Source organism: Corvus cornix, chromosome 12 (genome assembly GCF_000738735.6).
Source record: "Corvus cornix cornix isolate S_Up_H32 chromosome 12, ASM73873v5, whole genome shotgun sequence".
NCBI classification, from domain to species: Eukaryota; Metazoa; Chordata; class Aves; order Passeriformes; family Corvidae; genus Corvus; species Corvus cornix.
This window is the reverse complement of record NC_046342.1, coordinates 6,605,798-6,623,696: the sequence shown is the minus strand read 5'-3', so window position 1 is coordinate 6,623,696 and position 17,899 is coordinate 6,605,798. Positions and strand designations below refer to the sequence as shown.

The window sequence follows — 17,899 nt, the reverse complement described above, 5'->3', positions numbered from 1 at the left end:
TGGTGCTTCAAATTATATACAACAAAAAGTAACCTTTCTAATTTTCTGAGCAAGGCTTGAAATTGTTCCTGTAAAACTCTGAGCTGTTTGGGTTTACAGCTTTCAGATTTACATTTCCTTACAAGTCCATGTTTATGGCTCTTTCTGTCCAACTTCTTGCCTTCATCATTCTGTGGGTATGAAGACCTTACATTTTTACTAAAAATTTAAAGATACCTCCTTTTGTTGCAGTCTTCCTATGATTGCATTAGCCCTACATCCTTGCAATGTGTAACACATCCCTATAAAATGAAAGTCAAAGTTCCATGTTTATTTTACTCAAAGAAAGAAAAAGGTTGGAGGATGAGTCAAATCAAGCACTTTGTTCCCCCAAGAAAAGATGAAATTTGCTGTGTTAATACTTTCATTACTGCAGCACACTGTCAGTGCCTGTAACATCTCCCCAGCTCTCCTCGGGTGAAACCGCTGCCCGCCCACTGCTCCGAGTTCTGCCACAATCAATTCGTCAGCGCCAGGGCTCAGCTGGGAGAGCAGGGCCAGCCCCTGCTGCTCTGGGCAGCACAGGGGGGAGGAGGGGGTGGCCAGAATTCCTACAGAAACAGCCAGAGCCTAAGCCAGAAGCAGCACAGGACAACACTGGTCTGTTGATTTTGGTGCAGCACAAGTAGACTAGCATGGTTTGTTATGAATGACAGATGCACCACCACACAGATGCCTAGGGGAGGGAAGGTGAATGTGTTTATATTTAAATGGAATTAAACACAAAGCTACAGCTCAATTGTCTTCCAAGCTCTGCTGAGCCACAAACGGTTTTGGAATCCAGAGTGGGGCCCTGTATCCCAGTTTCAGGTTTATTTTTGAGGGAAAGGAGTGATGTTTTTCAGAGGTTTCACATTTCAGTATTTCACATTGGCCACTGGTTTGTTAGGTTCACCTCATACAGCAGCTCCTTTAGCACTGGAAATTTGGACAGTCAGGTTTGGGGAACCCTCCTGAAATACTCCTCCTAGGCAGCTTTCCTCATACCTGTGGGATGAAGAAAAAGACAGCTGTCAGGACTGCTGTGTTCAGATTGTGCTGTATCCATGCAGCTTTTCAATATTCTTTGTGTTTTGTGTCCATAAACGTGCATGTGAGCCAGGAGTCAGTCTGAAGACCCAACAAGTGAAGACTCCCTGCACTCCCGGACTTTTTATTTAAGCTATAGAATTCTTATGCAGACACTGCCAGGAAATAGTACCCCATACAGGGTGGAGTATTAAAAATGTGAAAATGTTCTGCCACAGGGAAAGAGTCAAGATTAATTCATTTTCAAACCCAAGCAGCTGTAATGAACTAGTAAAATATTCCTTTTTTTTTTAAGGCAGTAAGATTGGAAATTGCCAGTTAAATGAGTTGGTCTTAATTCTTGACCCAACCGAAGTACCCAGGAAGGTCCAGGGAAGACAGATGCTGTCAGTAAAAAGAGTACTATTACCTCTTGGCCTGAATCTGTCAATCAGAGGAACAAAGCTGTCAAGGACACTCCGAATTCGGTACACTGGTTGTGAAAACAAATGTAGAAGATAAGCAACATTAAAAAACCATTAAAAAATAGAAAAATGGCAAAACCCAAACACTAACACTTGTTTAAACAAGCACATCTGCAGTATCGCTAATAACAAAGAGCAGACTGAGTCACGAGAACCATCCACAACCTCCCACCATGTTAACATGAGATTACAGAGGAGACGAGTTCTTGGTTGGGGAGCTATAACTTGCTGCTGGTAGCAGCTCTCCTACACCATCCCTAGGGATTGCCAAAATGCCCGGGTTTTAGTATTTCCAGTAGCTGCTGCCATCCAAGTTCTGCCCTGAGCTCATCCTCAGTCCCAGGAGAACGCATGGCAGCCGGAATGCACAACATCTTATCCAGTGGATCTGGGAAGATGGGCCTTGCTGCTAAAATTATACGTTGTCATGGCAATGCAGCATTCGGCCATTGCTGCAGAAAGGTGACTCAGGGTCTTGTGATCATGGAGAAGGAAAAATGAGTCAACCACTCCCTTCAGGAGCACTAAGGCTGCTTGTCTGCAGCCCCCCTGTAACTGGGAGATGTTGGGGAAAGAGTTACTTGGTGAGTTACGGAATCTCAACTCCTACGGGTTTATGGCCCTGTGGCAACTGTGTGACCTTGTCCTTAGCAAAGGGACACAGCTGCTGCTGCAGGGATACTTACCGAGACCAAAGTATATCCCAGTGGTTTCCAGGGAAGCAAAGGTGATTAAACCAATCCCAAGAGAAATAGTCCAGTCTAAGGCAACAAAATAAATGTTAGTTTTGTTCCTTTTTCTAGAGTGCAACAATTTATCCTTCTACTGAAGCTTGCCTTACCTTTGTGGTAGTAGTAGCAAACTAGTAAAGCTCCAATTGCAAAGCAAAGAATGACAAAATGAAAGAATTCATCTGAAATTGAGAGGGAAGATTAGGTCACAACTGCAGCCATGGCCCTTCTGAATCCACCTTTACGTACAGAGTATCACTCACGGAAGGAAATAATCTCCTCGAGATTTCTCAGGCACTAGGCTCAACTTTGTGAGAAGCCTCAATGATTTTCATCAAGAAGCCTTGATGCACTTCAACAAAGTACTCATGTTGGAAAAATAAAGGGGTTTTTTAACCAGAGATCTTATTCTTGGACTGAGGTTCAACAGGTTTGACATCAGTTTGATTTAATAAATCAATTACCATCCTTCCGTATGCCCATCCACCGTACTGTCCACTGAGGGGGGCGAGTGCTCTCCTTCTCATATGCTACAAAAAAGAGATGTCTTTTATTGCCATGGAACTGTGAAATTAAGGAGTTTAAAGTTTATTTCCCTTTTTGTATCTGAAATAGATTGTCAGAGCAGAATATATGTAAAACTGTTTGTTGGGCTTCGAGCCTTTCAGAAAGATCAAATTAGCAATTTTAAAATCACTCCAAAGAGCATGGTTTTAAAAATGAGTTTAAAAAAAAGTATAACCAGATGGCTGCATTAACAATACTGAATTGTTTTAAAGCATTCTGGGTCTTTTCTGCCTCTTCTGGGGCAATCCATAGTCTCAGAATGACAGGGGGAGTGAAGCCATAGTACAAGGGAGCTTTCAGTTCGATTCCTGGGTGCTTTGCACAACCACAGCTACAATAATAAAATCCCCTTCACTACTGAGGGAGTGAGAACTGTCCCTCTACTTACACCTGATGTCAAGTACTTCTGCACCTCCCAAAATAAGACCTGATGCTGAAATGAGTCTCCTACAGCTACACTGGCATAGAAAAAAAAAAAACAAAAAAACCCAGAAGAACAAAGAGGAATTTTAGAGGTTTAAACGCAGAGCAATTTGCTCTTTGTCATGAGCAGAGTTGCCAAATTCTCTTCTTTCTCCAACTGTACTGCCAGAAAGAGCTGAGTATTTTACCATCTCTCCAAGGATGGGTTCAAAGCAGCAGTTTTTTCCTTTTCTCTTTGTTGGTGGTGTGAGCAGCCCCTGAGGCATCTGCTGCACCCAAGCCCTTGGGAGATGATTCAGCACAAGTTTCAGATGCTGATTTCCCCTACACTGGGCTGTGCATCCGGGCAACCCCTGCCTGGCAGTGAGTTTTCTCCAAAGATGTAACAGGTGAGTACTGAAAGTGGCCTTTACATGAGCCGTAGACTTTTGCTCTGGTGCTTTTGAACCACAGAGCAACTAAACCTTGCCAAGAAATTCTATTCTGGGTCACCTGATACAGGCATCACATTTTTGACTCTTTGAGCAGTCTGGATTGATCACATTCTGGTTTGGGGGCAAACTCAGTTATGTTCTTATTAATAACATAGCATTGCATTATTCTGACTCACAGATATAACTCTGTGCAGTTGTATGAATGATCCATAGATAAAGAATTTAGCAGAACATCAATTCACACTTGGCAAGTGTCTGTCCCGTATTACTCTACTTCCTAAATGCAACAGCCCCACTGTAACTTTGCATCATGGAATGACGTGGACAGTATTTCTTTTATTAAAGCATTCCATGTTAATACCATTTTCAACCTTCTACTTTTTGATTAGATAATCCCTAGGCATCAAGGAGCTGGTATCACCCTCATCACTAAGCAAAACTCAGTCCTGAAAGAGCATCCACAAGATAAACTTTTGTTTGCATGTTTGTACTCACCATCTGCATCTGAATCTTCTCTTCTGGCAATCTCTGAAAAGCAGTATCGTTTTTGTTATTTCTGATGGAAAAAATACAAATACACAGCTTCCCACCATACTCTGCACCAAGAAGCACAGTGAGCAACCAACTATCTACAACAAAACCCGGGGAAAGTGGCAGAGGCCAAACACCAACTGAAAAAGTACCATGACACTTTCTGCACCTGCCAGTGTGGGGAGAATATGGCACTGCAATGGATCCCTCTGCCCTGGTGTTCTGTGTGGCTCCTTGGGGACTGGTAACTCTAAACCCCCCCCCAAGGGATTATGCTGCAATTTATATCTTCTCCACTGCACAGAAAGAAGTGGACCAGATGTCCTCTCAAAAGGCTGCTCCACTGGGCTGTTTGCCTCTCCTAACTCATCCTGTGGCCTTGGCCTGGGCACAGGAGGGATGAGCTCAGTAATGCAATTAAGCCATTGGCAATTTCCTGCTATGGGCTTTTTACAAACATTCTGGGGATATGCAGCAGTGTCTGGTGGGAGGAAATCTGCCTTCAGACTGCCTGTCTGTGCAAGCCTCTTGGCTGGCACTGTTGCTCTGCGGCCTGACATCTGGCTTTCACCTGGCACCTCCAGCTGGGAGTACTGTGAGCTAAGGCAGGAATGCATTCAGAGCCAAGCATCACTGCTTGCAGAAACCAGGTTCCAGGTCCCTCCCAGGCTTCAGGGAATGCTAAAAACTGCCTCTAGCTTTTTTGGCTAAGACTGAACAGTTGCCCAACAGAACTGCTGGGTTTTCCCCTAAAAAGGATGATGACTGCTGTATAGCTGATCTTGTGAGAACCTGGCAGGCCCATGAAAATGGGTTAATCTGCTAGTACACCTTGTACAAATCACCTGCTGCCAGCCAGCCACCACCACAGCCTTGCAACAGAATGTCTGCACCATGCCCAGGTCCAGCACCAGGCTAAGTGGAAACCAAGGGATTTACAGCCAGGGAGTTATTTTTTAATGCCTCAGCAGGTCAGAAAGAAGACACTGCAGGATGAGGTGAGCTGGGAGTGCTTACCTGAATCTCTGTAGGGAACCACCTCTGCTGGTATTCCTAAAACATGACACACAGATGAGGTAGGTTAAGACCTGCAGCGAGTGTGTGGGTCTGGTGCCAGTGCCAGCCCAACAATTCCCTGAAATCAGTGCAGGTGTGTAACAGAGACAAGGAAGAGACCAACTCTAACTCCTGAGAGAGGGTGGCTCTGCTGGAGGTTAAGCAGTCAAAAAGTGGGAAATGACTGAATTATTACCCTCCCGCCCCCATATTCCATCTCTCCAAATATCTGGAGGCAGGTAGAATCAGACTCCTGTGAGACAGATTAGATCTCCTAAGGTCAATTTAAATGAGCTGCTCTTACATCTGGGCTGAACTCAGTTTAAGACATTAATTAAAATATTAACACTTTACATTTTTTACATCCATAGTTCTACAGTTATTTCTGTGTATTGACACAGCACATTTTCTTCATCTGCATTGTACTTATTTTCTACTTTTCCTTTGGGAGGAAAGGAAAAGCCTCAGGAACAAGGTGATGCTTGCTGATGATCTCCAGTCAGTGCTGTGGGCTGACTGCAGACCCTGTAAGCAGTGGCTGTGACAGATGTTTACAGAACCCTTTTGCTGCATTTCAGTGGCAGCTGTGCAGACCCAGGCAGCAGGACTCCTCCCACAACAGCAGATTTTGCTGCTTTCCTGGTTCAACTCTGAGCACAGGGCATGGCTGAGTGTTAGCATTAGATGAGCTTCATCTTGTAGGAAATGTCTTTCCTATAAGCAAATTCTGACTTGTCTTTCTCCTACATCTACACATGTTAATATACCTTTCCTCAACAGCCAAACTAAAAAATGCAAAAAATTATCCTTTTTTTGGTTTATATTGGTTGCCTCTAGTTAAAGGCAATACTGTTGTTACTTTCTCCTACCTCCAAGTAACTGGCCTTCAGTCTTCTGTCTTCCTAAATATTCCTCATCACTGTCTGGAGAAGAGAAAGTGTTTCTTCATCAGAGTAAAGAAAAATGTGCTAGCAGCATCAGAAACAACAGCACTGTAGTTGTTTGCTCATAATATAATCATATGAAGGTAAAAATCAAGGCTTTGAAATGCAAGGATCACTACTGGCTGCTTTTACCTCACAGCTCTCTTCAAAGCTGGCTGAATAGGTGAAACTCAGCAAAACCTGAAACTGGAGTAACTTGTATAAAGGGCTGTAGTGAGAAGTTACGATCTTTTATTTGGGGAAGGAATCTTGCAGCAGATTTTTGTGTTTCTGAAACCAACTTCCACAAGAGTGGGAGGCAGCCACTATTTTGCTGATCATGAATCAGGTACTGATGATTTTCTATGTCCTCTCTTTTGCACGATTTCTTACTTTATTCAGAGCTATGCAGAATTGCCACTGAATTGCTGCCCATCTCCTCCGTCAAACCTCACAAACATGCAGTCAGACTAAGTTATGTATCAGGGAAAATAAAATAAATCCTCTTTACCTTGTGTATCTTCATCCATGGACTCATGAGATGAGTTTTCAGACTTTTTTTCCTCTTCTGAATATATAAAATTCCTTTCCAATCTCTTCAGGAGTTTCAATTTTTCATCTTTTTTTATAAAGAGAGAAACAAAAAAAAAACATTATCAGCAACTACATTTTCTCTCTTTTACAATTACAGATTTCACAATACTTTATTAAAGGTTGCATGACAGGAAATCAAACCGTTTGTCTAATTTCAGCTCTGTTTTTTGCACACAAAGGGTAGTACAAAGCATCGAATGAAAGCATCATACACACCACAGTTTAGACCTTCTTAAATGGTTGTGGTAGACACCTAAAGTTTCATATTCTGGCGTTTAATTATTCATAATGTTACCCCTGCGCAAATTCCCACTCCCTGAAGCAGCAGCTGCAACTGAACGATGCTTCAGCTGGAGAGGAGTGGCTCACCCTGCCTTGGGCTACTTCTGCCAGGCTTGCCTGTGCCGACGCCGCGGCTCCAGCTCCCTCTCGTGGCACAGGAGCACAGCCCTCACAGCCAGGCCACACCAGGATCCCAGCAGAGGGGTGACTCTGAACAGCTTCACACCCAGCTCTGTGCTCAGGGCTGGGGCTCTGAGCATCTCTGCATCAGGAGGTGCAGGATTTGGGCACAGGCAGCTAGATGGGATTCCTTCCCCTCCAGCTCCTCGAGGCTGCTCACAGCCCAAGGGCAGGAAAAGGGTCTTGTTGTTACCAACATTCCTGCTCTGACAGATGAGCAAAGCTGGGCTGTGTTCCAGGCTGGGAGGTCTCTCCCCTTCAGGAACATGTTTAATCAAGGCAGAAGCAGGAACAGGATGTCCTTATGGGTCTCCAGTTAAATTCAGGGTCATCTTAAGTGAGTGCTGCTCTGTCATCTATTAAAGACAATTAATGACTATGGACCCTGTGAAACTGCCCTTACTTTCTTACTGCACAACCAGGCAAATAAGTCTCTTTTATCTTGTTGCCAGGTTCAGCACCCAGTGTGCCATCCCCTGTCCATTTCTTTTAGTTTTATATGTGCTGCTAGGGAATTATTTGCAAAATTATTTTCAGTGGCTCAGCTCTGATTTCTTACCACTGTGAGAGCTCAGAGGGGTCCTGGCTGGCTGCGTAACAGTCTGTACAAAAAAGTCAGGGAAAACTCTCTCAGGTCAGAGAAACTTCTTTGGCACATCATCCCAGGACACACTCTCTCCCTAAACACAAGGTCTTTTTCCTCCAGAAGAAGCCAAGTCAGACTACAGTAAAATACTAACTTTGGCTCCCATTACCACCTAACTGCCTTTCCTGCAGCAATACTTTCAGACAGTTCAGTTGTTCACTAATAATCACTTCCAAGCACATATCAGAGTTTTCAAGCTGCTGTCAAGTCCCACTGGCACTGCAGTAATTTTAAGAAAACAGCTGACAGGAAGACAGGTAGGACTGACCTTTTCCCTTGGAGCTGGGCAGCTGCCTGTAACCAGATGGGTTGGAAGTCTTCAGCAAAAGGTAAAGAAGAGCCATTGCACTGACTCCTTTCTCCTCTACGGCTTTCAGGCAGGCAGCACAGCCTCCAGGGAGAACATCACAGCTGTTGAGGAGCTGAAAAGAAGGTAAGTAAATAGCAAATAAAACACAGGCTGTAGAAGCACTCCCTGATGGGCAAATGAGTGTATCTCACCCTGTGGCAAATGTAACCCCCTGCCCCTACTATACAAAGGGGAAACTGGGAACAAAGAGTAAAGCCAAAGATGGTAAGAGAATGTAAACTCCATTCAGCAACTCAGAGCAGAGCCATCAGCTGGGAAAAACAGAATGGTGGGCAATAGTTAACTATTCAGAGAGCTGGAGAAATACAGCTATAGGGTCTGAAAATGGCCACACAATTGCTGCAGGATCTTACAGCAAAATGTCCCTGCCTGAAACACAGTGAGCTGAACTGATCCTGAGGAATTTATACAGAGCCAGGTTTTTTTGCACATAGAGAACAATGCAAAAGCAGAAAAAGCAGTGGCCTAAACCTCATTAATCTAAGTTCCCTGTTATACCTTTTAATATATTTCAGCATATCAGATAATGGGACTGTATGTTCTTTCTCCCCAGAGGATAGCAGAAAAGTATAAAAGTGTCTGCATAACAAGGATAAGTGTTTCTTTGATAACTTACATTGTTCTTCTCTTCAGTATTCAGGATAGGTGGGTCAGTGGTGGCCAAGCATTTTATAAGTGATTCCCAGAAGGACTGGTTCGTTTTCTCATGGCTCTCCAAGTACTTGGCATCAGCAGCAAAAACCCTCTGGAAAATGTCTGTGAGGAGAACAAGCCTGTGACTGTGCAGCAGTAGAGGGAATTGCCTGGCAGTGTTCCTGCAGTGCTCAGTGCAGGTGTGGTGGCAGACACCAGGCTCTAACATACAGCCCAATACCAGTATCCAGGAAAGAGTGGTGCTGTACTGTGTAAAGCATTTCAGTCTGCCACAAAACCGTACAAGAATGTCAACAGTCCATACAAATTACTGATCTCTCTGGGATGCTGTTGTCTCAGAGAAGCATGGCAAGTGTTCCCAAAGCATTCCTAGCTATTTAACAGGTGCTTATTCTGACCATGCTGCTTTACAGACAGGCACAAAGACACCAAGGGCTGGATATCAAGGTACTGAGATTGCTCATCAGGCATTTAATGCACAGCAGTCTCCTTCATGTATCTAAATTCCCACTTGCATGTGCACAAAGCCTAACAGGAGCCTGTGGAAGAGCTGGGAATTGACTGCTGGTCTCTCTTTTACAAGCAAGGAGATGGATAGGGTGTGTTTTCAGAGGAAATAAATTTCATTGACTCATGCCCACCCTGGAAAACACTGCTGTGCAGTGTGCATGAGCCAAAGCTTCGATCTTTGTGTGCTTCCCTCACCTTGCTGTTCTTCACTGAGATCTGGGATCGGGACATCCAAGTTCTCCATTGCTGTGCCTGTTTGAAAGGGGAGAAAAAAGCACATTTAGAATCAGGTCACCAAGCTTCCTGGTTTTCTGTCTTCCATTTTCTGCAAACACAGCGTCTCTCTCTGGGCCTTTCAGTTTTGAAATCACTTCTCTGTTTCACATCATGATTCATGTACCCCCCTGGGACCCAATTCTTGACTCCTCTGAGTGAGTCCTACTGGCCTTTGGTTATTAGGAAAGAACAAAAGTCTGATCATCATGGGTAAAACAAAAAGAAGTCAGACTTGATCATTCACATTGTTGTTTTGTAAAGCTACCAAGGTGTCTAATTAACTATTTACCACAGATGTGAGTAACATAATAGGCCCTGTTCCACTCACGAAATAGAACAATTATCCTGTACCTCTGACATCCTAATACTTAACATGTATCAGCCGGGAAAAATAGCAGAAGTACTTCCTAGGAAAGTCCCACAAGAATTTGAATTCTTGTCTCACAGAAGACTTTGATGTTTCAACATCTGTTCTTTCCAAGTTGTCATGAAAAGGAAATTTCCATTAACTTTAGCTTTATGAATTACAAATTTTTAAGTGTTGATCCCATTTTAATTACCAGTATTTGCCACAGAAACAAACATTCTGACATCCCCAAAATACAATATTTCCTTTTGTTTTGGTAAACTTGCCACAGAAGTTTTGGGCTGAGGCTGAAATATTCTGATGGCACACTTTTTGTGGTGGCTGTGGTTCTGAACTGTTGCCTCTACCTAGTGTGGTCCAGGCATCCTGCACTGATGCATCTCCCTCGTGCAACATTGCAACTAACCCACAGTTGTAATGAGATATGCAAATAAAGATTTTTGGGGAGCCTGAAGCACAGTTTTCACTATGCAGGGCACAATAGGAAAACAGTTTATACCTCCACACTTTTTCTTACAATATGACTTTTGGATCCATTCAACAAAACACTTCCAATCAAGCAGTTTGAAAACTAAGTGTATCCTTGAGATTTTCCAGAGGAAAACGTGTTTCTTTTCCTACTGGCACTTTCAGTTCTCTAGAGACCATCATATCAGTCCAAAAAATATTCTAATACAAAACCCCAAAACAGGTCAGTTAATATCTTCAGAAGGATACTGTAACACACAAGCAAACACTCAAACAGAACAAGTTTTTAGGGTGTCAGTTCTCAGATAGAGGAAATTAGACACAAACAGACTTCAAAAGACTTCTGGGAAAATTACACAACCACTTTCAAAGGCTCAGCTCAGAAAACCTGGCTTACCTGCCTCAAAAGTGTACTGTGAGAAAACAATATTTTAAGAACATTTTGAAATTATTTCCAGTGATGAATCTATGCAAAAGATCTACAGATCTTTCCCTTCCCCTGAGTTATGTCCAGCTGTAGCTGTGGCAGCAGCCCTGTGGGGGCTGTGAGCCTGTGAGCACCCGATAGGGAATGCAGGAAATGCATCTGTCCCCTCTGCTGGGTAACCACCGGCTGATGTGGAAATGCAGAAACCCAGAACACCACACCCTGGACAGACTCGTTCTTGGCCACTCAATAAAGAATGTCAGTTCTATGCACTTGTGTATCTCCAGCTATTATGTATCTCTGCCTTTTTCAGTCTCTTTCTTGCCTTCCTATTCGCTCAACTTAAACCTTGCAACAGTTGCTTGTTTAAGCGAAATCCTTTAGGCCTCTCTCTGGACCACAGGGTCAAAATACCAGGCCTAAAGGAACAAAAGTACTTTAAATAGAAACTTTTTTCCCAACTAATTCCATTTCAAATTTTATAAATTATACTTTTATAATTTAATTATATTTAAATTTATTTAATTAATTATTTAATTATAATTAAAATTTTATAATTTATAAATATCCAGATATTTTACTGCAGAGTGAAACTCAGGAGGCTTGTCTTTGGGGTTCCTAATACCTAGTGAAGGCCACTTTCAGTGGCATTTTAAGGCAGGTTGCTCTTGCCCTGACAGGAACCTGTCACAGCAACTGCCCTATCCCAGCTTTTTATCATTCCCAAGATAAAGTGAGCAGGTGGGCACTACCCGACCTGTCCTGCCACGCACTCAGGAAGTGCAGATTCAACACTGAAGGCAGGGCAGGCACCATCAACGTCATTCTCATCTCCTATCAGACTGATTTACTTTAAAACTGCTCAGTTGCTGGCCCAAATGACCAGACTGCTCAGCTGTTCCAGCAACAGAAACACAGCTGCCTAATGTGCTTTTGCATCCCGCTGTGGTAAGACCTGGATGCCACAAGAGGATCCAGGAGCAACCGGCATCTGCTCCCATCTCCCTTTCTGTGCCTCCAGCACAGCTCTGCCCAGTCAGTCACCAAGATTTACATTAACCAAGGAAGTTGGGTTCCTAATTTCTCTTAGACTATGCACAGTTAATTCCCCTGTGGCTCTCCCGGAAAGAAAATCAGATCTAAACAAAGGATAAGTATAGGTGCTTAATTATTGTATGTTTTAAAAGTGACTTAGTTGATTATACCTCATAATGAGAGAAGGATGATGATATACTGGCATTTCAGCCTGGCCATGAGCTCACTGGGGAGTAACATGAACAAGAGACCTCACCTTGCCTTTCCCCACAGTAAATCAGAATTTAATTGCAGTGAGGTCTTTTTAAAATGTTAGAATAAAATTTGTGTGCAGAGTCAGATTTAGAAAGTGAGGCTAACAACTTCCATACACAGCAACATTTTGCCTAGCTGATGAAATATATCTGAGGGAAATTGCTCAATGGAATAACAAAACAAAACAAAAAAAAAAGCAAATAAGGTAAAATAAGGTTGTTTTGACTTCAAAAATCAGACAAACCTAAACCTCTTCCCTTTGAAACTACTTCTGCCTTTCATTTTAAGTTATATGCTGACACCTAATGTTGCTAAATTTTATTTTAAACAAAGTCCCTCAATGCCCTTCTCTCAAACCAAACCAACTTCTTAAAGCACACCTGCAAGTCTTAGGCTGGTCCTAGCAGTTGGTTCCACGGGAAGACGTCCTGGAGGGCCGTGGCTGTGGTGAAAGCTGGGTTTCTTCCAGTGAGACAACAAAAACTGATCCACACCAGCTCAGGTTGAAACTGCTCCTGCTCCAGTCTCCTCAGGCTGTGGTAATAATTCTGCTACCCTTCTGCTTGCCTTCCTGTTGTCAAATATAGCTGAAATGTGACACAGAAGTAGCAAAACTCAGACTTTTCACTCTCCTTGAACACAGGCGGGTAGAGAGGCACAGCAAGTGCATGTCGGCAGCTCCCCAGGCTCGCTCTGACTGGCCCCATGGGGGTGAGCAAGGAGCAGGCACAGCCCATCCACTCCTTGCCGCAGCTCCAGCACTTCCTTCCTCTCCTGGCTTTCTCAGCAAGCCCAGACACGGTGGCTGCACAGCTGCCAGCCCCACACCTGTAAGCCCAGGGGGTTTGCTGCCCGTTTTCCAGCTCTGCCATAAGCATTGATGTGCAACATTTGAAATTACCTGGCTTGTGTTTCTCCTTTCACGCCATGTGCCTCTCTGTGGTCGTTGCAAAGCTCTGAAGGGCAGAAAATGAATTCACCAGAAGGTAGAAAAGTTCATGCTTGTAGTCTGAATAAAATTAAGGCAAATCTTTCTCTATGCACAAAGTGTAGGGCTTGCCGTGAGGATTTTAGAGAAAGAAATATTTAAAAGATGGGGAAGTCGAGTCAAAAAAGACTCAAATTGAGTCAAGAAGAGAGGTTATAGGGAAGTCCTGTAACCCACACAGCACCAGAACCCTTTTTTTGTAAAGTGGCTTGATGCCTCAGACAGCAACCAACAAGCCAGCTGTGTATCAAGAGCCAGCACACAGCCCCCAAGCACCCTCAGGCTTGACCCCAAGTTCCTGAACACCCCGTCCCCAGCACTCACCTTCAAGGCTGTGCGGCAGTTCAGGATGCTGGGTCAGGGATCCCAGTGCCAGCCCTGGCTTGTGCTGGTGGTGGGTGGGAAGGCACCGGGGCTGGGGCCTCACGTGGCCTCCCCTGACTCACAGGGTGAGCACCAGCGGCTCCGCGGCGTCCTCTGGCTACGGAGGTCACACTCCAGGCGTGTGTCCCCATGTCCCTGAGCTATGGGGAAGGCAGCCAAGGGCCGAGCCCGCTGGTATGGAGAGGAGCTGGGCGGCTCCCAGCCTGTCTCAGGCACTGATGACCCTCAGTAGCCTGGAGCAGCCAGGACCCCTCACTCCTGCCCGTGGCTGCTTCGGCACAGCCCCTGCTCAGGCTGGAGACCCAGGACCACTCGTTTGGCCTCCCTGGGGCATCAGGGGGGCACCAGTGACGTAGAACCCACTCTGCTGGAGAGGCCCTGGGCTCTCGTAAAGCTAAGCAGGGACACCATGACAGGGGTTTGGAAGCCCAGGCACGCTGCCCTCCTACTCAGGGCATCCCAGCGAGGCACAGGGGGAATGCCTGTGTAGCTGCGTTGATGACAGGAAAGGGAAATGTGCCCTCCACCCCACCTGTCCCCAGCAGCCACAGAGGGTGCTGACAACACAAAGCCTCTGGCTCTGCTCATCCTATACCCACTGTAAGGTCATTGGTGCTCCCCTCCAGCCCTTCTCAGCCACCTCTGACACACATCTCTTCAGCACAACAATTATCTGGAGCCACCCCAGGCTGCTCAGGACAGCTGCTCCTCCACTGGCAGGTGATGGCTTCTGACCCAGCCAGCCTGTATCACATGAGAGTAGGAAAGGAGGGGGCAGATCCCTCTGGTGCACCAGAGCAGAAGAAAGCAGCAGATGTTTGGTCACCTGAAAATGTGTGTGAAGGGTGACAGCCAGTGTCAAAGGAGACTCCTTGGGACACTCTGGTAGCACACTGGCTATTGATTACACAAGGTGTGGTCATGTAAGTCACTTGTCAAATTCAGCTAACGGTTACACCCTGGTGCAGGCAGTGCCCCAGGAAGGATTGTATTCCCTCCCTCTGCTCTCCTAGCCTCCTCATCTCCTGCTGCTCCTGGAAAGACTGGGACACAAGGTAAAGTAAGTTATACTTCCTGTAAGTAGGTGTGCATTTATTTTTCTTTTCCAGTTTGTTCAGCTGTTTGCTGTGGGTTTTGGTATTTTTTTAGAGGGGGAAAAGGATTGGGGTTTGGGTTTTTTTAAGCAAGGTGTTCCACTATTTTTCTACAAGTGCCTATTCAAGTGCCTTGTCTCACCTACCCTGACATTTTTAATTACATGTAACACTGAACACTTAAAGCAGCTAATACACTGCATCTACTGTTGGGAAGAATATTATCTAACGAATTAGAATGCTTTATCATGTATTACATGTGTTTACTTGGCCCTCATTTGGGAACTGTCCTCTGAGAGATTTAAGAGAACAGTGATTTATTCTTTGTATGCTGGGAAAATTGCTTCCAGGAGGGGTTTAAAGAGGTGAGACACAGGCAGAGCAGCTCTTATGCCTGACACTAATTGGGTACAGTGTCTGTGTGGATTTGTCACACAAGCAGGTTGCATGAGAAATGCAGAAATACGCTTAAGTGAGTGTAGGAGGGGCCCAGTGATGGTACATAGAGTAGTAATTGCTCATTGAGTCATCACATTTCTGACAGATTAAAACATTCCCATGACTCCTCTTGCCCTACCCTTTCATCCAATGGGTTGGTTAAATTACTCCCTCCTTGCATTTACTCAGTTGCTGCTTATTTTCTTTTAAAGTCTGCTTCAACAATTGTTGTAAGCCTGTGAAGCTCAGGTAACTGCAGGGGGATTATGCCTCACTGTCAGCTGCACTTTGCAGGCTACAGGTAGTTTACAGCTACCTTTCTGGTTTTAAACTATGAGACTTTTAAGAGAGAAGAAAAAAGCAACAAGCAGTGAGAACAACCCACTCCCTAACCTTCCAGACCATCACTGAACCATTAAGACCCTGGTATGCTGAAATCATGTGAAAAATGTTTGCTTTTGGCTGGAACTAAGCCTGAGGTTTAGCCATGAAAGCTTTTGTGGAATCATATGAGAGTAGATCATGTTGTATCTGAGATCTTTTGGAAAATTTTTCTCATTCTGCACTTTTCTGTGGAATTACTTGCCATAATAAATAATTCATTGTATTAGTATTTCAAATTAACACAGTAAAATCTTTGCTAAAGCCCACTAAGTTTAAGAACTAGGCCTGTTTGAGCAGGCTAAATCAAAGGCCAGGATGTATCACTCACTTCCTGGAGGATTACTGACCTCCTCATGTGCTGTTATCAACAGCTCATGAGGCAGAAGAGTGAGTGATTCCAGTACTGAGACAAGCACAAGATCCTCCCCTTAATGGCTACAGGTAATGATGGAAATGCAAAAAACCCTGCTCAATAACTGCTTCTCTCCTCTTCCTTGTCCTCCCAGTTCCCTGGGCTCCCTTCCTATCCCCAGTCTTCTGGTCTAGCAACAGGGCTGGAAGTACCTCATGGAAGCAGAGTCACAGGCACAGGAGCACACGTGCTCCCTGGGAAGTGAAAGGAGCCTGAGGGATAATTCCCAGCTTCAGCTGACCGTCCCTCTTGATAAAGCCCCTTTCCTCAACACTTTTAAGCACACAGGCAATGCCAAGGATTTTGGTATTTAATCCTGATGTTTTGTGGAATGGGTTTGGTCCTGGAATCCATTTTGCAACCCTGTCAGCAAGGCAGGCTGAGACCTGCCCTCACAGCTTTGTCAGCAATGTGCCTGCCAGGAGATGGCAAGGCCAGGAAGCAGAAAAGTCTACGAAGGTACAGCAGCACACGTTGGTTACCTGGTGGGGTTACCTGTTGGCACAGGGGCAACACAGGCAGACTCACAGAGCAGAGCTGGGGTTGGGCCAGCAGCGCTGTGCAGCACTGACCAAACTGGCTGAGGCATCCCCCAGCCAAGGTGAAAATCAGACCTCCCACAGGCCTGACTCTGAAGTCAGCAGGACTCAAGAGTTTATCTATCCATTGTTTCTATAGGGTATTATTCTCATACTTGATACCCAACAATAATCTCCTCCTCCCCAAAAAGAGAGTTCTGGCTTCACACTTCTGTGATATGAAAACACACAGGCTGTGTCAGACTGCACAGGGAGAGAGGGATGGGGAAGGTGAGTGGAAAGGTGAGCTCATGGTACAGCCCCCCTAAAGCTTTTATGTACTCCAAGGCCAAGTCCCAGGTCCCAGGACCGGCAGAGCTCAGAGCAGTAGTGCTGGCAGCTTTTGGATATTGGACACTAAATCTCAGGGAATATGAAGACCTCCCATACTCCTGTGACCTTCCCATCTCACTGACCTGGGGAGCAGCAGCAATCCCAGGCGGGCAGGGCCAATCTCCTCTTTGTAACACAACTACTCCAGTGACATCCACTGCTGTCGGTGCCTTGGCACCAGGACGCAAGCACACACCATCTTCTGGGATCTTTAAAATTCAGCAAAGCTCTTAGGATCAAAGTGCAGCTCTCCCTCAACAACTTGGCTGTGTCCTAAAACATTCCACTCTCAAGATCCCCTCAGCTCACTGAATCACCAGGTTCAATCACCTGCAACATAAAGGGGATGAAAGTACATTTGACTTTAAAACTGTTTCCTAAAATCAAGGCTCTGCTCGCAGTAGGCACTGAGAGAGCCCAAAGGGTATTTACTAAAAGCTAGAACTATTTGAGAAGTCTGGTCCAATCCATTCATCTTAAAAGATGAGCTCTGGATCAGAGACTACAACCTTTTTGGGCTACGCAAAGCTGGAATCAAGCTCTAGATCCCTCTTCTGCTGACACCACACAAAGCGTGATGCCAACACACCTTGTCCCCCACCCAGGATCAAAACACTACTGCTCATTCCCAAACCTTGGAGCCTCTAATGAGGACTGCTGGACTGCCCCAATCACTCCATGAGGCCTCTCTGCCTGTCCAGCAGCCAGTCAGCAATACAATCCCACTGTCTGTCATCTGAGAGTGCAAACCTTTCTCAAGCAAGGCTCAGCCTCTCTAGGTCAATTCTGGCACCTTCGTAAGAGGCTTCAAACCAGCTTCTCTGCAGTTCAGGCTCTGGGAAAAGGTCTCAGACCACCAACAGGTCTCTGCTGACCATAAGGAGAGCACCCAGCCCTCTCAGGAGACGAGGACAGCATGCTGTGAGGACAGAGAGCACACTGCCATCTCCTGCTACATCAAATGTGTGGTGGGAAGAACAGCACCGCTAACACGCCACATAAATCAGTCATCTAAATTAGAATACAC

At 45.1% G+C, this 17,899-nt stretch overlaps 1 protein-coding gene across 7 annotated transcripts; it reads right to left on the bottom strand.

Annotated features, from left to right (window-relative positions):
• Nucleotides 1-289: 289 nt before the first annotated feature.
• Nucleotides 290-17,813, bottom strand: TMEM40 (transmembrane protein 40). 7 transcript variants are annotated; one of them, XM_010389997.4, is made up of 15 exons: nt 13,574-17,813; nt 13,163-13,217; nt 12,642-12,848; nt 9,629-9,685; nt 8,886-9,025; nt 8,168-8,321; nt 6,709-6,816; nt 6,144-6,197; nt 5,236-5,271; nt 4,183-4,215; nt 2,728-2,793; nt 2,374-2,445; nt 2,219-2,293; nt 1,478-1,540; nt 290-1,026 (listed from the first exon to the last, which is right to left on the bottom strand). In XM_010389997.4, exons 4-15 carry the CDS (start codon nt 9,675-9,677, stop codon nt 1,007-1,009), a joined length of 870 nt encoding a protein of 289 aa, XP_010388299.2. In that variant the 5' UTR covers nt 9,678-9,685; nt 12,642-12,848; nt 13,163-13,217; nt 13,574-17,813; the 3' UTR covers nt 290-1,006. The 7 variants fall into 7 exon arrangements, with proteins under 7 accessions (XP_010388299.2, XP_019135906.2, XP_019135903.2 ...); XM_019280361.3 differs by having other exon boundaries at nt 12,646-12,848; XM_019280358.3 differs by having other exon boundaries at nt 12,642-12,832.
• Between the last annotated feature and the right edge of the window lie 86 nt (nt 17,814-17,899).